This window comes from Colias philodice, chromosome 6, assembly GCF_061535455.1.
Source record: "Colias philodice isolate Cphi_HAF_F1 chromosome 6, ilColPhil1 Martin Lab GWU primary, whole genome shotgun sequence".
NCBI classification, from domain to species: Eukaryota; Metazoa; Arthropoda; class Insecta; order Lepidoptera; family Pieridae; genus Colias; species Colias philodice.
In genome coordinates, this window is record NC_143091.1 from 55,508 (window position 1) to 82,732 (window position 27,225).

At 35.4% G+C, this 27,225-nt stretch overlaps 1 protein-coding gene across 1 annotated transcript; it reads left to right on the forward strand.

The window, feature by feature from the left end:
• The first annotated feature begins 13 nt into the window (after positions 1–13).
• cd (peroxidasin homolog cardinal) lies at positions 14–26,311 on the forward strand. The gene is made up of 14 exons (XM_089696025.1): positions 14–124; positions 8,880–9,018; positions 10,351–10,502; positions 13,474–13,711; positions 18,320–18,534; positions 19,497–19,664; positions 20,174–20,332; positions 21,383–21,601; positions 22,013–22,210; positions 23,095–23,231; positions 23,531–23,698; positions 24,202–24,440; positions 24,862–25,028; positions 25,551–26,311. Exons 2-14 carry the CDS (start codon positions 8,885–8,887, stop codon positions 25,760–25,762), a joined length of 2,406 nt encoding a protein of 801 aa, XP_089552151.1. The 5' UTR covers positions 14–124; positions 8,880–8,884; the 3' UTR covers positions 25,763–26,311.
• The last annotated feature ends 914 nt before the right edge of the window (positions 26,312–27,225 follow it).

Genomic DNA, 27,225 nt, shown 5'->3' on the forward strand with positions numbered 1-27,225 from the left:
ATATTATACTATGGTCGGGGTTAGTCGGTAGTCGGTAGTAGTTGGTACTTGGTAGCAATTTGGTAGTCTGTGTTGTGACTTACGCGCGAACGGTTAAATGTTTAGTTAGTCTATTAATTCAAAAGTGAGTATGTTTTTAATTGTTTATCAGTGTGTTTAAATTTTGTATCGATCGCGTTGTTATAGTTTATAATAATTTCGAAATTGTGAAAATTGTGTGTGGTCAATATTTAAATTAACTAATACGTAAGTTGGAAACGGAAATTTATTTTTATTATTTTTCATTTATTTATATAAGTAAGTAATTATTTTTATAGGTATTTATAATTTATTGATGATCTTCGAAAAGTTTTAATCTTATGTTTGTTATTGCTTATTCGTCAAATCTAAAAGATTTTACGATAAATTTGTGTTTGTTTTTTTTTTTAATATATAGGTAAGTATGTAGTTTATGAACTGAATAATACCAATATTCAAATAAACTTTATCAATATTTAAATGTATTTAAAGTTTCAATAATTTAAAATAATTAGGAAAATCCAAAAGTGCACGCCTCATAATTTTTTTTAATAAATATTTATTAATTATTATTTTTGTTTATTTAATAACAATTAAACCACATCGAATCAGACCCTGAAAAATGAAAGGGTTCTATTCCTGAGCATACTCAAGCGTAAAAGAAAAAAAAAGACTCGATTAGTAAAGTATTTCGATCGCTATCGTGTTAACAAGAAAAAGGATCCGCACATACAGACACACGGACGTCCAAGACAGAACTTTTTTAAACTGTTTTTTAACTAGTTTAAATAACAAAAATGACATCAAAAATATCATGAACGTTAAAAATAGTGTTTTTTCTTAATATGTGTGTGTATGTATTATCTTACAAGTGCAATGTATGATACATAAAGACATTTTAAGTTTGAAAAATCAGATGTTTTGCGCGATGTGACAGTAGTAGTTACCCACCTCAACGCTTCGCTTATGAGGCGTGCAATAGTTATGTATAACAAGTTAAATTTAGCGTAAGTAAGTATAAACAATCATGAACGGAAAACTTGTTGGACCAGTTTGCCAAATATTTTCCATATTTTATTATCCATAGGAGCAAAGTTTGATGTTTTGATGTTTTTAAAGTTATGTTAATAAGAATTAAGTAGTGCGAAGCAAAATAACAATGTCCGTATTCAATTAAAAGTTATCTTGCTGTAAATCTAATCTAAATTAAGTAATCAATACATAACGTAGATATAATTTTTTTTTATATTTAAAGAAATTAAAAGATATTTAATTGACCACTAACGCAACTATGTATCAGTAATTGTCCAAATTGTAAATCTTAAACAATTATAATATACTAGCTGCTCCGCGCGGTTTCACCCCCGTGGCTCCACTCCTGTTGGTCGTAGCGTGATGATATATAGCCTACAGCATTCCTCGATAAATGAGCTATCTAACACCGAAAGAATTTTTCAAATCGGACCAGTAGTTCCCGAGATTAGCGCGTTCAAACAAACAAACAAACAAACTCTTCAGCTTTATAATATTAGTATAGATTATTCAACAAGTTTTAAACATTAAATTTTGCACGCCTCATAAGCGAAGCGTTGAGGTGGGTACTACTGTCACTTCGCGCAAAACATCTGATTTTTCAAACTTAAAATGTCTTTATGTATCATACATTGCACTTATAAGATAATACATACACACACATATTAAGAAAAAACACTATTTTTAACGTTCATGATATTTTTGATGTCATTTTTGTTATTTAAACTTGTTAAAAAACAGTTTAAAAAAGTTCTGTCTTGGACGTCCGTGTGTCTGTATGTGCGGATCCTTTTTCTTGTTAACACGATAGCGACCGAAATACTTTACTAATCGAGTCTTTTTTTTTCTCTTACGCTTGAGTATGCTCAGGAATAGAACCCTTTCATTTTTCAGGGTCTGATTCGATGTGGTTTAATTGTTATTAAATAAACAAAAATAATAATTAATAAATATTTATTAAAAAAAAATTATGAGGCGTGCACTTTTGGATTTTCCAAATTATTATAAAATATGTTGAACAGATTCGTTAAAACCATGACACCATAGGTGGTAATTTAACACTAGTTAAGCGGATTAGAATCCTGCAACCCAATGATAATGAAAACAAAAGCTTATACAAATCAAATTAATACGATTCGTAACTATGTAACGTAATAACGTAATATCTAACTACCTATGTTTCATTTTTTTTTTAATTTTCCATTTTCTAATTGTCATTACCATTAAATATATTGTGTGAGCATGATTACAATTACCTACCTATTAGTTGTGGTACATACCTACCACAGATACCACCTACAACGTTAGAAATAGATTAACTAAATTTTTTATGGATTTCAACACATTACATTACACTAATTTCGAAATCTAGGATAGAGTCCTTATAATGACTTAAATGTTTACAAAAAAACAATTAACTTCAAACAATAATTGGTGTTAATAAAAGCTTATAAAGTTTAGTTACTTTTTTTATAACTATTTTCCATACAGCGAAACTTACCAACATCTACTAAGTGGTAAGTAACCATTTAGTAAATGTTGGTAAGTTTCGCTGTATGGTTCTTTCTTCCAGACAACTGGAACAAAAAATATTCAGTTGAAAAAAATAAAACAATTATTAATTACCCATAGTACCTAACTCGTTAATCGTTTCATTCACAGTTCATTAATGAAAAAGTGGAATTTTATCTTATCAAATAACAGTCTGCTGTTGTGCTCAACACAATCATGACTGTTCAAATAATAATGCCTTTTGTTTGCGGGTGAGTTTGGTAATAGTTAAGAAAGAAATAGTTCATGAAGTGTATTTTATAGGAATACTAGCGGTCCGCCCCGGCTTCGCCCGTGGTACATATGAAAAATAGATGTTGGCCGATTCTCAGACTTACCCGATATGCACAGAAAATTTCATGAGAATCGGTCCACCCGTTTCGGAGGAGTATGCAGACTAACATTGTGACACGAGAATTTTATATACATACTAGCGGCCCGCCCCGGCTTCGCCCGTGGTACATATGAAAAATAGATGTTGGCCGATTCTCAGACTTACCCGATATGCACAGAAAATTTCATGAGAATCGGTCCACCCGTTTCGGAGGAGTATGCAGACTAACATTGTGACACGAGAATTTTATATATAAGAACTAGCGGTCCGCCCCGGCTTCGCCCGTGGTACATATGAAAAATAGATGTTGGCCGATTCTCAGACTTACCCGATATGCACAGAAAATTTCATGAGAATCGGTCCACCCGTTTCGGAGGAGTATGCAGACTAACATTGTGACACGAGAATTTTATATATAAGAAGATAAGATTAACGATCGAAGAGTAAATTACTAAATGTGCCAAACTGCCAATATCGATGACAAAAAAATAAAATTTTCTAAAATACGAGGTAATTCCAATTTTATCTGACGCAGTTTATAAATGACAATAATTATTTAACTATGGTGACCTCATCGTAATCTATAAGTATGTATAAAACAAAGTAAAACTCAAAATTTTCTAAATATTTACATTAGAAAATAAAATCGTCGAGTCCATTTGAAACTGAAAATATTAGCTATTATTTAATTAACTATATACAATGAAAAAGCTAACAAAACAAATTAAAACTTAATCTAACTCAAAACCATAATTCAAATCTTTCCATTTTCTATCCATTTTCTCTGTGGTGCTCAAACGATCTTATTTAATTTATTATTCACTAGATTTCCGCCCGCGGCTTCGCCCGCGTTTTCAAAGGAAAACCCGCATAGTTCCCTTTCCCGTGGGATTTCCGGGATAAAACCTATCCTATGTGTTAATCCAAGTTACCCTCTATATGTGTGCTAAATTTCATTGTAATCGGTTCAGTAGTTTTTACGTGAAAGAGTAACAAACATCCATACATCCATACATCCATACATCCATACATCCATACATCCTTACAAACTTTCGCCTTTATAATAGTATATTAAGAAGATATTACTTGAAACCATTACAAGTATCTCTTTTCAACTCATTTGGAATTGTGGCAACATTTTACCTTGATAAATACGCTCGTACAATAACTTCAAATTATTATTAAAATTCTATCAGTATTAAGTTTATAGTGTGTGATTTGTGAAATATATCTCACAAGGAAGCTGTGGTATTGTTATCTCAACTTTACTTTCATTTTATCAACTAGAAATAGCAAAATACAATACCGAATTTTATACCCTCAAACAACGCACAGCGCTAAATACCCGCAATCAACCAAGATTTTACATGTCAAAATCAATTGACAACGTCAAACTTCATTTTTGCTAAGACGTAGAGTTGCCAGCTTCAGAAAATTTACCAAGATTACGGGAAATTAAAAACAATGAATATATGTAGTAAGTGTAACAAGCAAGTTAAGACAAACGATCTTAAAATTTGTTCCAAGTGCAATTCCACGTACCATTTCCAGTGCCTGGGCATTCCTGCAGATAACTTTTCTAAAGAATCTAAATCCTACAAGGCCAATTGGAAGTGCTCACTGCTCAGAGTGTAAATCTACAGACAAACGGGGTGGAAACTCCAATTCTCCTCACCGTCCAGTAGGACTGACTTCACCCGCTGCTGATTGCGAAGACCTCAAACAGTACATCGACAAAAAACTCGACGAATCTTTATCGCGTCTTCTCAGAGATATAAGGCGAGATTTTGCTGAGGAAAACTCTGGCACACGCAGTATAATACAGGAGCTCACAGATAGTGTAAATTTCATGTCATCGAAGTGTGACGAGCTCAAAGCTGACCTGGACGTAAAGACCAAGAAGATAGGAAACTTGGAATTGGAGAACTCTTCATTACGATCACAAGTAACTGATTTGAGTGCTAAGCTGAATCAACTTGAACAACAATCGAGAGATTGTAATCTAGAAATTCAGAACGTTCCAGAATTTAAAGCAGAAAACCTTAAAACAACTATTCAGCAGCTTGTTGCTACAGTGGGCTGCGTGCTACCGGAAAACGAGTTAATAAACTATCATCGCGTCGCAAAAATTAACCAAACATCAAACCGACCTAGATCGATTATAGTCAAACTCCCTAGTCCTCTGGTTCGGGATAAAATACTTGCAGCCGTTAAGACGTTCAACAGGACTCATCAGGACAATAAACTTAACTCATCTCATTTGGGCCTCGCCGGGGAACAGAAACCTGTGTACGTTTGTGAACATCTATCACCTACAAACAAACAATTACACGCAGCGGCTCGTAAAGTGTCCAAGGACAAAAACGTTCAATTTGTGTGGGTTAGAAACGGCCGTATTTATATGAGGAAGGACATAACGTCAAAAAGCTTTGTGGTTAAGGATTTAGACTTTCTGAATTCCCTTAAATTCGATTAGTTTTTTGCTGAATGGTTATAAACGATTGTACTAAAATAAAAATTACATACCAAAATGTAAGAGGTCTTCGGACTAAAACAGAAGAACTTTTTACAAATGTTTTAAAATAAAATGCTGATATTGTTATTTTCACGGAGACTTGGCTGAATGACTCGGTTTTCGATCGCGAACTTTTTGACAACAGATACACGGTATTCAGAAGGGACCGAAGCTCCTCTGATTCTAAGAAAATCTCTGGAGGTGGTGTACTTGTAGCTGTCCTAAATAAGTTCCAGCCAATTCGTAAGCTGCAATGGGAATCCTCAATCGAAGACCTATGGCTAGCTGTTAAGCTGAAACAAGGCAATTCCATCGTCCCCCTATTTATTTGCGCAGTATACCTCCCTCCTCCTATCTCTTTAACTAATTTAAATAACTTCACCTCAAACTTAAACAATATTGTTCAGCATAAACTACCGAAGAAATCGGTGATCTTGTTGGCGGGTGATTTTAATCTGCCTCACATCCAATGGAAATTAGATACAAACAAAGATCTAGTCCCTACCTGCTCGTCAAATCCAATCGACAATCTACTAATTGACACCCTTTCATTCAATAGTCTCCACCAAATAAATCCTGTCACAAACATTAATAACCGCACGCTAGATCTTATTGTCACTAACGCAAAAGACTCATCTCAAGTTATGATCAATCCATTCCCCCTAGTAAAAATTGATAATCATCACCCTCCTTTAGACATACATATCAAACTAAAAAACTACAAACCACCCAAAATTAATAAGTTTCCTAGCCTCAATTTTTCTAAGGCAGACTACAATAAAATCAAAGAGGAATTAGATAAAATATGTTGGGATAGCTATTTTAAATCTAAACAAACAGTTGACGAAACAGTTGATACATTCTATAGTGTTATAACTCCCATAATAACAAAATACACGCCCTTACGACCAAAAAATAACAAGAACTATCCCTTTTGGTTCAGTCGGTCATTAATTAAATGCCTAAACGAAAAGTCAAAGTATCATAACAGGTACAAAAAATACTCTAATCCAATGGACCTGGTTACTTTTCAAATGTTACGTGACCGTTGCCAAAAAATGCTACTGACATGTATTAATAGACTTAAATCTGAGGCAAAGGCTCAAATAAAAAAAGACCCAAAATACTTCTGGTCTTTTATAAAATCCTTAAGATCAAATAGTAGGGACATTCCTGATGAAATGTATCTTGAGGACCGAAACGTTCAAGGTGGGCACAATATCTGTAATCTCTTTTCTGAATACTTCCACTCCATATACAATAGTAAACTTGCACCCCATTCAGTAGATTTCGCTATGACACCCTTCACTAACAATGGATCTCTCGGGTCTTGCAACATCTCTGAAACTGAAATCTACAAATCACTTCAAGGAATAGACATTAACAAGGGACCAGGCCCAGACGGAATCGCTCCCCTGTTCTTAAAAACTTGTTCTGTGCAACTCACAAAGCCTCTGTACCACATTTACAATAAATCTATCTCCCTCGGCCATTTTCCGACTAAATGGAAAATTGCCCACATCACTCCAATACACAAAAAAGGTGATCAGAGCGATGTTAAGAATTATAGGCCGATATCAATACTGTCAGCCATGGGTAAACTGTTCGAATCCATAATTTACAACAGATTTTATTTTCATCTCAAACCTCTGTTTGACCCCTGTCAACACGGTTTTCTTCCGGGGCGTTCAACCATGTCTAATCTTTTGGAATACGTCAGCGACATCAATGAAGAGCTCGAAAAACAAAATGAAATTCATGCTATCTACACCGATTTCTCCAAGGCATTTGACATGGTTGATCATAGCCTTCTTGTCCAAAAATTGTACCACGCAGGTATTTGCGGCTCTCTGCTCAGATGGTGCGAATCATACCTTCGTAACAGGTCCCAATTAGTTGTACTCAGAGGTTACAAGTCAGTCGCTCGACCATTACCCTCAGGTGTACCTCAAGGCTCTCACCTCGGTCCACTCTTTTTTCTACTATACGTTAACGACCTAGGTGCCAACATTACGTCTAAGTACCAAATGTTCGCCGACGATCTCAAATTGTATAGGGTAATAAAAAACCATGAAGATACTTTAGCATTACAAAACGATATCAACGGCATTACATTATGGTGCGCAAAAAATAACATGTTCCTTAACGTATCTAAGTGTTATCATATAAAATTCACAAGGAAACGTAATCCACTTCATGTAACTTACTCTATTGATAACATTCCAATCGGTGAAGTCACGAACATTCGCGATCCCGGTGTTGTGGTGGACACAAAAGTCGACTTTCGCGAGCACATAGACTCGTTAGCAACAAGGGCCGCACGCCTTTCTGGATTCATCATTAGACAGAGCAAATTCTTTAATGACTCTGAAGTACCAGTATTGCTTTTTAATTGCTACGTACGATCTCTCCTCGAATACTGTAGCCCTGTGTGGAATCCTACTTATGCCGTACACATACAGCGGTTGGAACGGATACAGAAACAATTCCTGTACCACCTAACTTTCACTCACATTCTTTGCCGTAACCTAACGTCTTATTCTTCTAGACTTATGCACTTTAAAATGAAATCGCTTGAAAGCAGACGGACCCTTTCTGATATCGTGTTTCTATACAAAATTATAAATGGTAAAATAGATAATTCTCAATTATTAGGAAAAATTAGCATACATGTACCAAGGCCATTCAGCCGTCCCACTAACATGAAAACGTTTAGTCTTCCCTTTTGTCGTACAAACTACGCTCAACACTCGTCATTGCACCGCATGTGTTCAGCTTACAACGAAAAAGTATGTAATAACGTCGATATATTTAGCGCATCCCTAAATTCATTTAAAAAATTAGTTTCCAAAATTGCATAAATATTGTATTTAAATTGATCCATAATGTTATTTGTCTAAATTATGTTAATATTGTAATAATGTAAATATGTATTCGCGTACTTATTATTGCAGGCTGTGTTCACCTCTAGAAGGTCTAGCACCTATTACTTGTGATGTATCATAGAATAACCATATCTATTTTTGTAGTGCTATGTCCAGTTTGGTGGACCTAATAAAAAAAAAAAAAAAAAAAAAAAAAAAAAAAAAAAAAAAAAACTCATGTATTCGTATGTGTTATTTAAATATTATTATTAAGTTTTAATCCCTCTTTCTTGACATCTTTATACATATATAACCACACACACACACACAAACACACACACCACACATTCATTGGGTTGGCTATCCTCCTTTTATTTTTATTTTTGCCTTTGTTTAAATTTTCTTTTTATTTTTACCTTTATCAAGACCACAATGTATTAAGGGAAGGGACTGGCTTTCTTAACACAGGCTATGCCTAGTAAGAGAGCCAGAGCCTCATAACCAATATTGTATATATCCAAAAGGTGAAATAAAGATTTATTTTATTTATTTATATAACCACCAGCAAGCATGCAACGCGCCGGCAGCAGCACGGAGGAGCGCACGCCGCTCGTGCAGCCGACCTACGTGTTCGAGTCCAGCATCTCCCGGAGCTACCAGAAGCGGCTGCGCAAGTTCCAGTGCGCTATATGCGTGATACTCATGTGAGTACAGTGCAGTAGAGTAGCATTGCGTAGAGTGTAGAGAGTACAGTGGAGCAGTGTAGAGTGGAATAGCATGGAATAGAGTAGAATATAGCAGAGTAAACCTTTAATTATTACGTCTTTATTATTCGATGTAGAGACAATAAATTGAAAAATGTGTAATTAATTATATTAAAACAACAACAAACATAAAAAGTATAAACAGTATCACTATGTCATTCAATGTCCTTTTTCGAAATGTTTCTTAAGAATGCACTAAATTATTGCATTATATTAAGTGAATATTTACAAAACTGTACAGATACTGGTTTTTAATGCAGGATGTAAAAATACCAATATTAATTAATTTCCGATGATTTTTGGTCCTGTAGCCCAAAAACACTGCGTGAGCTTGCAGGATAATAATTATTAATTAAAGATATCCTTCCGCCTCCTTGGTGCAGTGGTTGACGCGTGAGCGTAGAACCGAGGGGTGCTGGGTTCGATTCCCGGTGGAGACGAAGAAAAAAAAATGTCTCGGTCTGGCAGGACACAGAAGGCTGTTCACCTACTTGTCCCTAAAGAAAATCGATCAGTGAAACAGATGTATGAATAATGCATCTGCCCCTTACCCCACTAGGGGACACGGGACTTCACTTTTTTTTTAAAGATATCCTTATTTTAATATTCTAATTTCATAATATTTTTTTTTATTCATTAATTTAGAGAAGAATTTTCCCATTACATTAAACCTTCAATTATTTCTGTGCTAAATTCATGAAAATCAGTTCCAATCTGTTGGTCTCTGGATGAGTCATAATATAAACGCGACGAAAAAACTATTTTTCTTTTAAAAATTCGCTAATAAATTTCTAGAAAATTATCAATTATTGAAAGAAGCAAAAGTATGTCAACCAGCTATCAAACAAATAAGGGCTTGCTACTCCTCTATTTACTCATGCCCGTTTCAATGTCATTACAATAATTGGTGAATCTATACCCAGTATATTTACATAATATCAAAAAAGCTTCTGCGCACACTTGACAACTTTAATTGTTTTTGGAAGTCATTTCAGTCAACAGACAGTCTCAATCGACGAATATAATTATTATTACCCGCAGTGCTCCGCTCCTGTTGGTCTCAGCGAGATGATATATAGCCCATTAGCCCATTTATCGAGGAGGGCTATAACCTTCCTCGATAAATGGGCTATCTAACACCGAAAGAATTTTTCAAATCGGACCAGTAGTTCCCGAGATTAGTGCGTTCAATCAAACAAACTCTTCAGCTTTGTAATATTAGTATAGATAAAAGCCAATTGGACTTTAATCAATCATACTTTTTCTCCACAGAGTAATCCTCTCGGTAGCAATGTTGGTAACAGTATCCTACAACCTAAATGGAGACGAAATCATCAAAACGACAGTTCCTACACCTGTGGTCAATTTGTCGGGAACTAACCCCGATATGGCGCCTTTGCTGCAGATGACATGGCCTTTGGAAGGTAACTATTGTAGCTTGGGAAAAGTAGAACTTATTTTAGATCGTAATCTGTGAAAAGTATTTAGATTTAATTAACTTGTGTAAGTTTAGCCTAGTTTAGGAATTCGAAAAGAACGAACATCGTCACTTTTCCGCTAATAACTTTTCTATCGGTATGTTTCCTGTTTTATTGTCTAACCCAGAGGATCCGCAGACCAATCAAGAAAATTACGAAAGCCTTAGAAAAAATTGATAAAACAATTACGGAAATCTGGAGTAAAGAGTTGAAGTTATCTTATTTACCTTAATTTCTAGCTAAGCCACGAGGATTATAATTATGAAAATAAACTGTGGCAGTTCTGGTTTTGCATTAGTAAGTCTTCTGTGACCTGCTTTTGAATTGTTTCAATGTAACCTAAATGGTACAAAACATGTCAACATCTCAATAGTTTTTGTTTTCTTGATTTTAGCGATGCTTATACTTTTTTGAGTTTTTTTATAAAAAACAAACCAGTTCAGAATTTTGCTTCCACTGAGAAGAATCTTTAAGAACCTTGATAGTGCAAATTTTTCTTTGTCCAAAAAGTACAATTAATCGTTATTAAAATTAATTGGAAGCCTAACTACTGTCTTTTATCCTATTATTGATGTTGGGCTTACACATTTAAATTTGTTATTCATAACTAGCTTTACTCCGTGGTTTCACCCGCATTGATCCGCTCCTGTTGATCTTAACGTGATGATATATAGCCTATAGCCTTCCTCGATAAATGGGCTATCTAACACCGAAAAAATTTTTCAAATCGGACCAGTAGTTCCTGAGATTAGCGCGTTCTAACAAACAAACAAACTCTTCAGCTTATAATATTAAAAAGTATAGATTTCATATTTTTTTATAATCTTACCTAAGCTTTTTCCTAGAGAATTTAGAACTATCGAAGACCTCGAAATTCATATAGTACTTAAAATTTTAAACAATCTAATTCTATTAACCTCAATATATATTTTTGTCATTTGAGAAGCGATTGGCTGACCACATTTTGCATCACAGTAAATACGACACTTTATATTAACCACGATACTATTTGATAAGTAGGCCAGTTTATGGATAAACTTAGTTTAATGAAACGTCGGATGACCTAGAGATTAACACGGTGATTAATTGGATTTTATAGACACGTATACCTTTTTCAGGATAAACTATTGAGCGTTCAACGTTCATTTATTTGAGATTTTCTCTGTTGAAGATGTCATAAGTTTTTATTTTTTAAATCTCCTTTATATTTCAAAAGCTACTTTTATACTTATTTTAAAAATATTTGATACTAGCTCTCCGCCCGCGGCTTCGCCCGCGCAGTCAAAGAAAAACCTGCATAGTTCCCGTTCCCGTGGGATTTCCGGGATTGCGTCATTTTCCCGGGATAAAAAGTAGCCTATGTCCTTTCTCGGGTATCAAAATATCTCCATAACAAATTTCATAAAAATTGGTTCAGTAGTTAAGGCGTGATTGAGTAACAGACAGACAGACAGACAGAGTTACTTTCGCATTTATAATATTAGTATGGATACCCGAAATATTTTTTTCCACAAAATAATAACCAATTGGTATTTAAAATATATTTATATAATATTTAATCAAACAATGAACATCGTATAGACTACTATAAAATCAGCTTTTTTAAACAGCTTTAAAAAAACCGGAATCAGCTATTTAATAAAAACAAATCTTAAAAGCGGATCAAAGCATGGCAATACATGTAAAAGCGTTTGCTTTTAACAGGATTGTAATGCAAAACAAGTACCTAAACAATACAACGAGGCGAGCAATGTGCAGGATATAAATGGAGGTGGTAAACGATATCCGCTCAAGTGGAACAACCTGTATTTTGCAAATATTATAGATGAGACACGTACATAGTTAATTATGTAAAATACCATAACATTATAATATATTTTCAGGACAAACGTAAATATCGATGATTGGTGGTAAATGTTAAAAATATGTACGTAATGACGTTTCAAAAGTGCTTCTAGAAGAAGTCTAATTGAATAAATAAATGTTTGAGTTTGAGCTTGAAAAAAAAAACGTTTCGACCCTAGTCGAATTCTTAAACGCTTCTGTTCCAAGTGCTCTTAATTTGAATTTTGAATACAAACATGAAACAAGTGTATTAAGAAATGAAATATCGAAAGAATCCTTCCATCGAGGTTAGTCCAGTGACCTAACCCGATAACTGTCCTTGATGTGACAAAGTTGTTACGTATTTTCAAAATCTAAATTGAACGGTACTCTCACCCTACCGACCTGCTCTTGACCGGTTTTAAAATTTATTTTTGAATAATTTTGATCGAAGTCAACCATTCAGATAAATTTTTCGAAGTGTTACAATGCTAAAAATACCTCGCCAAATTTAGCACAGGGTCGATGAACTAAGATTTTTTGGTCCTTCAAAAATGTGAAGTATGTTTTTATTGCAATGCATTCATAATTTTACATAGGTACAAGTATTTGTCCATGACAAATATAATAAAAGTAGACCCTGAAAATCTATAGACTAGAATAGTGATGTTATATTTTTTTTTAAATAAAGTTTATGTTTAAATCATAAACAAGGAATTACTCTCTTCTATCTAATATCTAATCTAACTATCGACTGTAATTTTTAGATCTAAGCAGCAAATTTGTTTTATTTTAAAATGATTTCTACATAGAACAGTACTGTACCGTCTAAATAATTATAATATTTGCTCCACTGCCAAGACCACACTTTTCTGCATGTAACTTCAAACCGGTCGCGGGCTCACAAATATAGAACTTATTTAGTTCATGCATAGCCTTTTTTTATTTCATTAATTAATTAAAACATTGTTGATATTTTTGGAGATTCGCCCTTGGAAACGGGGTTAAAGAACATTAAAAGAAAATCGATATCTAAACACCATTGTACTTACTTCGATACCATATAAATCTATTTCGATTTATATTTCCACAGGACCACCACCTAGAAAGTGGCCTAACAAACCTATAGCCAAAGCGGACATAGCGGCAGCAGTCGCCCAGGGGAATGACGCGTTACGCAAACGTAGTATCATGGAGAGTACGCTCATTCCCCTGGATATTGATTCTCCTGCCTCCAGGGCGCAGAGAGCAGCCGCTACTTCAGCTGATGTGAAACCCTTGGCGGATTCTGCATACGCAGCGGAACAAGCCACCAGGATACTGATTAATGAGTAAGTATCACATCTGAGATCTTTCCTTTTCCCCAGCCCTTTTGAAGTGAAAACTTCTTTAGCGGCGTTGAGCACTTTTTCTGTAATGAGTATAAAATCTTAAACTCGCGTCAGGACACGTGACCTGATCGAAAAAGCGTAAGACGGATACCATTCCAAAATATCAAACATGCTCAACGTTAATAATCAAGTTTTCACTTCTGCCGGCACTCCCAAAGTGCAACCCGTCTTTTTCTTTTCTTTATTTCTGTTGACAATTCTCTCCTTCAACTCTTTGACACAAAACAGCGGCACCGTTGTACGCTGTCATTAAAAAAAGTCTCATGTCGTCCAGGTGGAATTGTGTTGTTAAAAAAATTGTCTTATTTCAATGCAGTGTAGATCTAATCCCTGATGATGGGTGCTGGCGGTACTGTAATTAAATGTATGTACCTACACAAAATTTGGAGTAGGTATGTAGTCTTTTGTGTGATGTTCTACCACGACCTGATAAAATTGATTGAGTAGTTCCTGAGATTACTTCTTTCTAGAAACGTTTTAAAACATTGGTAACACGAACACCTAGTGGGTAAGAAACAAACGAAACTCATACTAATTTTTTTTCGCCCCGTCTAACGACACTCCTTATAATTGGCATCGCATTACTCTCAAACTAAAACTAAAAAAATCTATCATTTATGTGAACTTATACGAGTGTGTTATGAATTGGCATTTTTAAAACTACCACTGAATCTAAAGGGGACCTTCTGCCTAGAAAAATCGGTAAGAAACTCGTTCAAAATAAACGAATATCTCAATAGTCAGCATATTTTATATTGAACAATACGTACAGACAGACAAAGCATAATTATAATATCCATATGTAGTTAATTAAGGTACAATTTAAGATAGATAGATAAAGACTAAATATTTTTTCTTGTCTATTTTCAGGTAGGAGTTTGGTAATTGCTTATTAGTTAAGCTAGTGTGTGTTTTCAATGAAATAAACTTTGTACTCAGAACAACAAAACTAACACTTTTATTTATCTACCCATAAATAGAAGTAAAACTAATTTATACTAGAACTTAAGAGGAGGCTCCCTAACATAATTTCTGACACTGAGAGACCGGTTAGACACAGCCGTAATAAAGTTGAATATCGCGTGCGCTCTTTGATCGCGTTCGAGCTCGAAACTCAATCTCTAAGTCTCAATTCTTATTTCGTTTATAACTAAAGCTGATTGATCTAGAGAAAAAATATCTTGGGATTTGGATAGTAAACTATATTTTCTTACTGTTAACATTTAATTTAGACATAAAGTCCAAGTAAATCTTTAAAATAATTAAATAATCCTTAAAAAAGGCATAATTTTTGAATAGCGAAATGAATCGAGCGAAAATGTTACAATTACGTAACTGTCTTGTACATGGAAAGAAAAAGACCCAATAGATCATATACTAAAGTACAATTTTGATTGTGTGTGTGACTGTTTCAAAATATTAATGCAAATTCACATAAAATTTAGGGAACCTCCCCTTAATGAAATACTCATACACTTAGAGCATTAACTCATAGGTACACCTACCTCACCACTATTGAACTGAAAAGTTTATAAACCGATAAAGCGAAGTCGGGGCAAATTTTAGAGTTTAATTAACAAATCAAAAATGTGTTTGAGGCCGAATTAAAATTACGATTAATTAATTATTAATATGTATTAAAATAATAAAATGGAAACGTCTGTACTTTATCTAAAATGGGGTCTTGGTCACTTAAAATACCTACTATAAATATTTTGACTTTAGGATTCTATTAGACTTCACAAGGTACAATCTAAAACTGAAAACTGTCTGAACTTCACAATTTAATTAAAGAAAGAAAAAAAAGGATCATTTTATAAAAATACCATATAGGTGATATTATGAAAATGAACAATAATGCTATCCAGAATATACATAATACGAACATAGCACTGAAAAGCCTCGCTTGCTCTGATTTCTTAAGAAACGTCACAAACGAGCATTTAACCTAAACACAACCCTTATAAATACGTTTTCTTTAACGTTTAACTAAGTATAATTGGATGACTGTCTTGCCCTAGATACACTGGGACCTAAGACTTCCGGCCAATTAGCTCAATTGCCTATAAGAAGAACTGTATTGGTGCATACTGGTTACCGATTGAATTGTTTTACTAAGATAAATATGAAAATCTAGAATGCAATTACATTTAAATGTAAGAGTAATTGAAAATGTTTGTCAAATTCAAGAGATGTGGTTACAAACTCGAAAGTAATTAGATCAATTTCCTTTATTTTTTGCAATTTTCGACAGTACCTTATATTTTGAAAAAGACAATGGAGCATAATTTTCCTGATCATATCATAAGATTTTCGCAGTTAAATAGTAACATGTATAGATTGGTGCCCTATATAAATAAAGTAATGCTAAAATTAATGGTAACTGTACCAAGAGACACAAATATATTATTACCAACTAACTCTTTACTTTAGTACTGTAATAATGAAATATTGCTTACTACCATCGCATACCCACCAATTCATAAGAAAATATATCTTCACTTCCAATAAACCTAATAGTTGGAGTCCCAGCTGATCCGGTTAGCGACCTTCCGAAGCCGTGGGTTATAAAAAGGGATTATAAACGACTAAACGATGTAACCAATAACCTCCCGGGAAGTAATCCTGACATGTAAGGCGATACGAAACCGCACCAGTCTAGCTTTGGTTTGGCTTCTTGGGCCATAATGGGCCAAATACTGGTAATTGGATAATTTGGTTGCGTATTGGACCGGAACGATCATTTCGGTTGGGGAAGCCTTTGAATCTCTTAGATCCATATTTGACTAGCCGCTTGTCCCGAATTCGTCTGGGTTGACCCGGAATTAAAAAGTAGTATATGTATGTCTTGGTAGATGAAGCTTTTTAACGGTAAGAAAAAAATGTCTTGCAGATGTATAACAATAATCTGGAGAAAATTACTGATGCTCGTGAAAGTTTAAAGGTTACAAGATGTGAACATAATGGACAGTAGGTATTTGGTAGGTTCGTCCTATTTCCAATTTAATGAATTTTTCAATTGTCTGATTTTTTAAGACTACAGGGAAATTATTAGCTCAGATCTAAATCAGAAAGAATCTAATCATCAACCAACAAAATGTGAAGCATGTTGTGTCTATAGTCTTATCATTTTTTTAGGAATTATTTGCTTAACAATGTCTAACACTGAGTAAATAGACACTTTGCATTCGGGACAAGATTAGATTCTTGAGGAAAACTTAGATTTTTATAGATAACTAGCTTTCCGCCCGCGGCTTCGCCCGCGTTTTCAAAGAAAAACCCGTTCCCGTAGGATTTCCGGGATAAAACCTATCCTATGTCCTTTCTCGGGTATCAAAATATCTCTATACCAAATTTCATGCAAATTGGTTCAGTAGTTAAGGCGTGATTGAGTAACAGACAGACAGACAGACAGAGTTACTTTCGCATTTATAATATTAGTATGGATAATATTATATTTTGTTTATTTATTTGTTATACAGACTACAGAGGCGATAGCGCCTGCGACGTCAATAAAGGATTAATGTTGTTTGCTCTGTTTTTGTACAAAAAAATAAATTTCATTCAAATCTGTTCAAGGCTATATGTAGCAAACAAACAAACATAGCTACTTCCGCGTTTTAGTACTAGCACGAACGACATAGGTAGGTATTTATAACTTTTAGTACCCAATGGCTAAACTAGCGCCTACACAGAAATATTAGTATGAATTAATAGCTAAATCTAAAATAGAATCGGAGAATTCTGCATGCATCAGACTTACTCTGTCTTTAGGCTTAGTATATTAACGAGAAATACATATATCTCTCATCCAGCATCCTCTCTCTTAAAATCCTGTCTGTGCCTTATTCAAGTTTAAGATAGATATCATTTTATCGAATATTTTTATTTAATCAATAGTAAGCTAGACATTTTTATGCGTAATATTTAACTAGGCGCACATGATTTAGATTCGATCGATTGTCTAATACATATTATATGAATTAATTTATGACCACAATTTGATAACTCTTTGCAAATCAGATATAATTAATGAAATGCGGTGATATACAGGTGACTTTTATTGAGATAAAAGTCACCTCAGGACGACAGGACTCAGGTTGCTAGAAGTTATGGTGAGCCATAACTTCTAGCAACCTGAGTCCTGAACGAATATAGAATACCTACTTGGTTATGTTTCCATTGGCTAGAGACATAGACGTTATTGAATATAATATTAAAAGATTTTAATCTCGGCCCATGAAAGAAGGTGAAGTAACGATACGTTACTCATTATTATGCTGCGGTTGAATTAAAGAACACTTTTAATAATTGAGATAGCTTAAAATAACGATAATACTGATGAATTTATTGTAGTGTCACCGATCCTTGCACGTAGGTATACAAAGTTGGAATTGAATCAGTCCGTTTAAAGTGGGTCGAAATCGCAAATCGAATCTATAATTCAGCTACATAAAACCTAATATAGAATTATAATATTATCTGTCGTAATAATAATCGTCTAAGTGAATCTAATAAAAGCGTGTTAAAATGAGCTCTCTATTCCAGAACAGAAGCACCCACCTACGACGGTAGTGTGGGCATGGGGCCAGACATAAACGGCTCGTTCCCAGAGCCGCCATACTGCAAGCCGCAGAACACCCCCTGTGTGGTGTCGAAGTATAGAAGCCAGGACGGGACTTGCAATAACTTGCAGAATCCCTTGAGGTGGGGGGTGTCTAACACCCCGTTTAGAAGGGTTCTGGCCGCGGATTATGGGGATGGTAAGTGTTTGTATGGATGTGTGAGTGGACGGATATGTAAAAGGATTTTTTTCAGTGTCGTGAATATTCGATCGTTTATTTAAAATTTATTTAAGTAATTTGGATGAATTTCATTGTAGATAAAAGTGGTTGAGTCAAGAAATGTTATCACTTTCGTAATAATATTTAAGTGTTTTAAATATAATATTTAACAAGGAATATAAAGTACTGAGAAATATTATACACGTACAAGTTGTAATCACCTAATTAAAAGTAAGTCTTTTTAATTAAGTGATAGGTATGTTCTCTATCGATAATTAAAATTATACGGCGACCTAAAAAGAATTTACCATACTGGACTGAACAGCTGTTTAGATAATATTCAAATATCAGATTAACTTTTTATTACCTATACTATCAAAATGTTACCAAATATCAATTTTAATATTAATCAATGAAACAAATAAATTGTTAGATTTGTTACGCCTTGCATAATACAATAAATTAAGTTCCGGAGTACGTATTTGATCAAGAAAAAAAATTAAACCGAATTGCGTAAAAAAAATTATTGAAGCAATTTGTTCATAACTTGTTGTAAACATAAGATTTTGCCAAGATAAAGACCAGATTTTTCTATGATAAGCATATTTTTTTCGATTTTTTTTTTTTGAAGAGAAGATATAAATACTTACTACTATGTAAACACGTTCAAATCCGTTTATAAGTCTGTAATTTCTTGAACATGTAAAATACTTGTGTAAAAATACACAAAAAATAATTCATCCTCGGTGTCAGTTCTTGCATTTACATCCATGGCACTATAAAATAACAACATACAAACAGCATAACATACACACTATCGTCTTTAAAAAGGTCGCCAAAAATGTCCAAACGGCGTTTTACAAAACATTCAATAGGATTAACACCTTTTTGAACATAGTCTAGGACCTAGATGTTTAAATACGTTAATCCTTATATCAAAGGTATTAGTTCGCCCCGCACGGGCAAGAACGGCTCTTTACCCAGCGCCCGTGACGTGAGTGTGACCGTGCACCGGCCGAGCTACGCGCACGACTCCACCTTCACCGTCATGCTCGCCGTGTGGGGGCAGTTCATAGACCACGATATCACTGCCACCGCACTTAGCAAGGGTATGTATTACTATTAACTTGAAACAGATAACCGCAAAAAAAGACGGTTTGCACTCCGGGAGTGCCGGCAGAAGTGAAAACGCGCGTAGTAGAGAGGGGATAGCTGTCTACTCTCCATCCGTCTTACGCTTTTTCGATCAGGTCACGTGTCCTGATGCGAGCTTAAGATTTTATACCCATTACAGAAAAAGTGCTCAACGCCGCTAAAGAAGTTTTCTAAAAACTAGCCAATACCAGTTTAAAACGACCCTACAATCTGAAGATCATTTCTAGTTTATCGAGGATTTTTTGTAGTTATTTTAACAAGTTCGTCCTATTTTTTAAGTAGTCTATAATGAAATCAAAATTCAAATCAAATTGTCTTTATTTGCTGAATGTAGTTACAAGCTGTTAGGTACAAATTATATAGGTTCTTAAACATTCTGCTCGTAGTTGAGCGTGCAAATACATTTTAAATTATAAATTTTACAATATTATGTCACTATAATCTTTCTATAATGAATTTCCAGGCGCAAACAGTTCATCCCTCCAATGCTGTAAGACAGAGCAGCCACTACACCCAGAGTGCTTCCCAGTTGAACTGGACAAAGAGGATCCCTTCTATCAGAACTATAACATCACTTGTATGGAGTTTGTGAGGTCTGCGCCTGCGCCTATTTGTTATTTTGGTATGTCTGTAATGTTCTCGGCAATTGTCAGATTTTGGATCAATTAATGTGCTTTGCTGAAAAATCAGTAACTTGTAAAGTAGGAAGTTTGGAGTGGAATCAAGAATGAAATATCACTATCGCATCGTCATATATCACATCGTCTATATATGGAAGATTCTTTAGGTTTTTTCAACTCTTGTTCATTATTCGTGCAATAACTCATGGGCTGCGTAACATTGACAATATAATTATGTAATCTATTTAATAAGACATGTTTAAATTTTATTTTGAACAACAATATCTTTAAGATCTTATAAATTTTGTTATATGTATTAAAGTTATTTGGTTATATGCGCAATCACAACCACTCGAATCAATTTAAATGAGTTTCTATATTGAAATCCAAATTATTTTTTATGTTCTTTAACCCATAGAAAAAAAGACGTATTTGATTTAGAAACATTTATTTCAAAGAATTTTACAATAAATAGCATTTATCCTTAACATAAGGTGGAATTTAGCAGTGTGATTTCAAATTGGATGGTATTCGGGACTAGTACCTTTTTTTTTTGGTAACGGGGAGGAAATCTTCAAAAGATACTCTCTTTTGGGGGAAAAAGAGAGCATGTGGGATTCTTACCCAATAAAACCTCCTCGACGGCCAAACCCAAAGCATGGTAGCGGGGACTCCGGGATCTCTTGTAGAACGCACCAGAGTTCCCGCAGCTATATGCCAGACTATGTGGCTTCCCTGCCTCATTCGGGACTAGTACCTAGTTGTCAAAGTGCACATAGAAAAAAATCATCTTAGACATAAAAAATGTTGTGTGGTTTTATGACACCACGGTAAAAGTGAATCTTAGGCACAAAATTATCGTATTTGTACGATAATTATCGTATTTGTACGATAATTATCGTACGGTTCGACCGTCACGCGACATGTGCTACACAGACCAAAAAGTTTGAGACGATGTAATAAAAGTTTCACTTTAAAAATGACAAAAAAAAATTGAGAACCTCTTCCTTTTTTTGGCGTCCGTTAAAAACCAAACTAACCAAATATTCCAGGTGCCCGCGAGCAACTAAACCAAGCGACCGCATTCCTTGACGCGTCCGCAGTATACAGTTCAGCGGAACTCAAAACCCTGCGCCTGCGCACGGGAACTAACGGCACTCTGCGCATGTTGAAGGCAAGAACGGGAGATCTATTACCACCCTCCACAGATCCTAAGGATGGGTGCAATACTGTGGAGATGAATGCGAAGGGACGATACTGTTTTGAATCTGGTAAGAATTGTAGTGAACTGCTTTTGTTAGATAGATTCTTTTGATGGATTGCAATGTAATAAAATAAATGTAAAAAATCGCTTACAGTGGAAAAAGCTGCCAAATTTTTGATCAGCACCTAATTTGTTCTTTATTTTCAATTTAACCGTTTGTTGTACTTGTTCAGATAAATGCTCAACTTCATATACATTTTCATCATCATCATCAGCCCATATACGTTCCCGTTGCTGGGACACGAGTCTCCTATGAGGGTACAGGTCAAAATCCACCCAAGCGCGGGTTGGCGGATGTCACATGTCGTCGAATTTTAGCTTCTATCTTTAATAGTACCTTATTTTATTCAAAACATGTGTACCTATGAAAACGAACTAAAATACTTCCAAACATAACTTTATTATATAACCTTTCCAGGTGACGACAGAGCTAACGAGAACTTACACCTCACAACCATGCATTTAATCTGGGCTCGACAACACAACCGTGTGGCTGTACAGCTGCAACGGCTCAACCCGCACTGGGATGATGAGGTGGTGTTCCAGGAGACAAGGAGGATATTGGGTGCTCAGATGCAGCACATCACGTATGCTGAGTTCCTGCCTGCTATACTGGGTGAGGAAATCCATTTATTTATTTATTTATAGCCTTTATTGCCAATACAGGTTACATTTTTACTTATTAACTAAAATTAAATTGCTTTGTGTGTGTTGGCGTGTCCTTGTGACACAAAGGGCTCTTCCAACTTCTTCCACTCGACACGTTCTTTCGCCTTCCGTAGCCAGAGCGGCCCTGCCACTCTCCTAATCTCATCCGACCACCTTTTTCTTTGTCTTCCGAGGAAATCCATACTAATATTATAAATGCGAAAGTAACTGTCTGTCAGTCTGTTACTCAATCACGCCTAAACTACTGAACCAATTTTCATGAAATTTGGTATGGAGATATTTTGATACCCGAGAAAGGACATAGGCTACTTTTTATCCCGGGAAAATTTCGCACGGAAATCCCACGGGAACGGGAACAATGTGGGTTTTTCTTTGACTGCGCGGGCGAAGCCGCGGGCGGAAACCTAATCTTTATATAAATGAAACACTATTTCCCTTAGTCAGGGCATCACTCGTGAATGACTTGATTGATTTCGATTAGAATATTTTGATGTGTTCGTTATTGTCAGGAGAAGGATCTTACGAAATATAATGTCAAGAAATTTGCGCGTAAAATTTAGAAAATGCTACTATTTAAACTTCACAGTTCGCGCGAAGACAAGATATGTCTGGCGGGTCAGCTAGCCAATAAAAATATTGCACAAAAAGATCGCTCGTGAGGTTTTGGTGTTTCACAAGTTTCTGAACATGTCACCCGACTAAAACGATTTTAAAAACGTTATCACGTTAAAAACTTTTATGTACTAGTATTCCCAGAAGCTTATAACAAAGACGTTTTGACGAGATGTATATTAATGTCATCTCAATTAAATCAAAATGTTTCGGTTTCAGGCATGGATGTGATGTGGGCGCTGAACCTGACGCTCCAAAGCGAGGGTTATTCCAGCGCGTACGACCCTACAGTCGATCCTTCAATGGCCAATCATTTTTCTGCAGCCGCCTTTAGATTTGCACATACTTTGTTACCAGTAAGTTTTTTGACGTGAAAACGTCTTATACTTCGATAGCCGGCTGCACGCAAGAAAAAACATGACTCGTGCGGCGTTACCTCACTCTGAGGCGTTCCATATAAGACTTGAAGTGCAAGCGAGAGCGCGGAACGAGCGACAAAGAAGCACAATCGGACGTTGTCACGTTCAACTATCGTCAGTAAACCGACTTTACAGACAACCAATTTTTTTAAAGTAATATATTTATGTCTTTTTTTATAACATTAACTTGACTTACAGTGCACTTGCTCCAACGTTTAACCAAGTTGTCTCTCCAGGGTCTGATCCAGCACGTGGACTTACAGTCAGGCACGGTGAGCTACACGCAGTTACACGAGATGCTGTTCAACCCGTTCGCATTGTACGCGAAGGAAGCGGGACGTAAAGCCGTGCACTCTGCCATGTACACTCCAGTGCACAGCGTGCACCCGCACGTTACTGCTGAGGTAGCATTTTTATGTACAATAGTTATATCACAATTATCATTTGTAGCAGCTGTAACATCATCGGTCTCACAGGTAGCAGTTGTAACATCATCGATATCACAGGTAGCAGCTGTAACATCATCGATATCACATGTAGCAGCTGTAACATCATCGATATCACAGGTAGCAGCTGTAACATCATCGATATCACTGGTAGCAGCTGTAACATCATCGATATCACAGGTAGTAGCTGTAACATCATTGATATCACAGGTAGCAGCTCAAACATCATCGATATCAACTGTAGCAGCAGTGGCATCATCGTTATCAGTGCATACCATAGTCGACTATACTTATATATCATTTGTTTCATTATTTATAGCGTTTTTAATAAACATTTTAAACAGCCTGTTAACCCCAAATTACCTCAATTCTGAAATCTTACTTATTATAACGAAATTAGTAATGATATAAATAAAACAACGACAATTAACAAACATTTTCCAAAACAAATTACCCCACAGCTCAGCAACCACCTATTCGAGCGTCCCAAAGCGAACTCATCGCTCGCATCGCCAGACGCCATTCCCCACCCGTGTGGTCTGGACCTGGTCTCCCTGAACATCCAGCGGGGAAGAGACCACGGTCTCCCCGCGTATCCCGCGTGGAGGGAACTGTGCGGTCTCCCCAGACCGACTAGCTTTGATGATCTACAGGGCGTCTTTGATGATATGTCGCTGAGTCGGATCTCGAATATTTATAAGTGAGTTTTGTTTTTAGAGGATTTTTTTTCCAACTAATCTTTCTTTAAATGTATACTTTATAAGAAACTAGCTTTTTTATGTAATATTTACATTAAATTCCGACCTTTTTTACACTTATAAATTCATCAGATTCCCCCGTTAAAACGTATCAGACTCTCAATAATACATTTTTCTACTTTACGTTTCCACTCAAACGCATACACAAAATAGAACCAAACTATATACTATACTAGTAGTCCGCCCCGGCTTCGCCCGTGGTACCTACATGTTTAAACTATCCTATCTCTCAAGTTGGTTCGAACTGCACATGGTGTGCGAATTTTATTATAATCGGTTAAGTGGTTTAGGAGTCCATTGAGGACAAACATTGTGACACGAGATTTATATATATTAAGAAGATGTATCTATATACCCCTCCAGGAGCGTAGACGATATAGACCTATACACAGGAGCATTAGCAGAAGACCCACGAGGGCGTCTGCTGGGAGCCACTCTCACGTGTCTGGTAGCAGACCAGTTCTACCGGATCAAGGTGGGCGATCGGTTCTGGTACGAGACCGACCAGACCGATGTGCGGTTTACGCTTGGTGAGTCAGACCACTCAGATTTATGGATTTCTAAATAAAAACGCATTTCAAATGGCGTAATATTTTGATCTTGTAAAGTTTAATGTTGGTTGATATTTTTTTTATAGTAGAGTTTAATATTAGTCGATGTTTTGTTACAGTATCGTACATAATATCGTCGACCTTTATTTAAAGTATAGTCAACCTTAAGTTGTAGGCCGGAAGATACTGACACAAAATTTTGGGTCATTTGCCATACTTTTCAGACAGTTCGGCGGAATGGCGACCATTTGAAACTGTAGAACTGTACCACCATCCTGAAACAAATGACCCAAAATTTTGTGTCAGTATCTCCCGGCCTATTATAGTTGTTGAAGTTTTGTTATAGAAAAGTTTAATACATATAACGAAGTTTTGCTCGTATCATAATACAGTATATCTTCAAACCTTCAGACAATCTGGCTATTACAGTTTATTTGCACTTTTTACCATAACCATTCTTTTTTTTTACCTCCTTTTTTATAATCTTTTCATCCACCCTAGAACAACTTTACGAAATTCGTAAATCCACCCTTGCTGGGGTAATTTGCGCGAACGAAGAACTCCTGGACCAAGCCCAACCCCGAGTGATGGAAGCCCTCAGTGCCACCAACCCCCTGATAGACTGCAAGGAACTGCCCCAACCCAGCTTCATCCCCTGGAAGGAAACACCCCCTAAAGAGGGGAAAATGGGGGGGAGGAGTGGGAGAACGTAGGGGGGTATGATAGAAAAATTCGTGATGAAGATGGATGATTTTTTTGATATCTCGTTGTTTATTTTTAATGCTTTTTGTTAGATTTTTTTATATATAATGTATTTTTTAAGCTATTGCATAGCTTCTATCGCGGGCCTTGAGCGCGGGGACCGAATCGAGAAATTGCGTAACGAAAAAACCTCACGCTCCCCACGGGGACGGGCGCGGAGGTGTGGCTTGAAGGCATAGCATGCAATAGCTTTACCGCGGCAGTCCCCGAGTGCCACACGTCTTTTTTTTTTCAGTTACAGTAGTTTTTGATTGGGTTCTTTTTTATCTTGGATATTATGCGTGCTTATTTTTTTTTTAATAACAAAAATATTAAGTGGCGGATACTAGACAAATGTTACTTTTTTTTGGTTTGTAAGAAAAGTTACCGCTATATTTAATTTTTTCAATTATTTGTTCTAGATGTAGATCTTATAAATAAAAATACAATAGAAATAAACCATCACCGATGATATTATACATTGTTAAAAATAGAAATACTTATTCTAAGCATCTATTTCTTGTTGCAGCTCTTTCTCATATTTTTATACATATTGTTAAATAAATGTTGCTTGTTTATTCAATGATAAATACATATAATTATACCGTTTTATATTATTCCAATCTACTAGTTTTACATAATAATAATGTAGGTAAAAATATGTGTGACTATTGTTTTGTCGTCGATTCAGACAGAAAGACATATATAAACTTTAATATTGAAGTGAAACTTCTTTATCGGGGTTGGACAAAAATTTAGTGTAACATTTTTGCGTTACGCCGTACGCGTGACATTTTTGCGTTACGCCATACTCGTGACATTTTTAAGGTCATAAAGAAGTTTCACTTCTTACGTGTGTACTCTAGTACACGCATACATTTTTTTATTTTATTTCTGTTACGAGTCACATATTTCCATGCAAATAATTGAAAACATAGAAATTAAAGATTTTTAACGCGATTTATTCATTACTAGCTGTTCCCCGCGGTTTCACCTGCATTGCTCCGCTCCTGTTGGTCTTAGCGTGATGATAAAACGTTGTTCTGCCTGACTCTTATCACTAAAGGGTATGAAAATAGGGCCGATTCCTAGATATACCCCATGGGCACACAAAATTTCATGAGAATCAGTGCAGCCGTTTCGGAGGTCGTAACTAACATTGTGACACGAATTTTATATTGTAGAGATAAAAACGAATGAACTCGCTATTTACATATATAAAGAGCATATAATTTAATATTTTTTATACTGATACTAAAGCAATATAGATAATAAGAATTAATTATAATAATTTATTGGTTAATCTTTTTGATTAAAGCCAATTGCATTCCTTATAAAAGTTCCTAATGGATCGATACATTACTGTTATTATCCTGTTATGCTTTATGGACGCTTTTATCAAATTTTATTATTCCTTGAGAGGAAAGCGGTAAGT

Bases quoted from the DNA above. Each gene is read 5' to 3' on its own strand.
- cd (XM_089696025.1), top strand. From the start codon at position 8,885: ATGCAACGCGCCGGCAGCAGCACGGAGGAGCGCACGCCGCTCGTGCAG. The intron at 10,503-13,473 runs GTAACTATTGTA...ATATTTCCACAG, and splicing joins GATGACATGGCCTTTGGAAG to GACCACCACCTAGAAAGTGG. The intron at 23,699-24,201 runs GTAGCATTTTTA...ATTACCCCACAG, and splicing joins ACCCGCACGTTACTGCTGAG to CTCAGCAACCACCTATTCGA.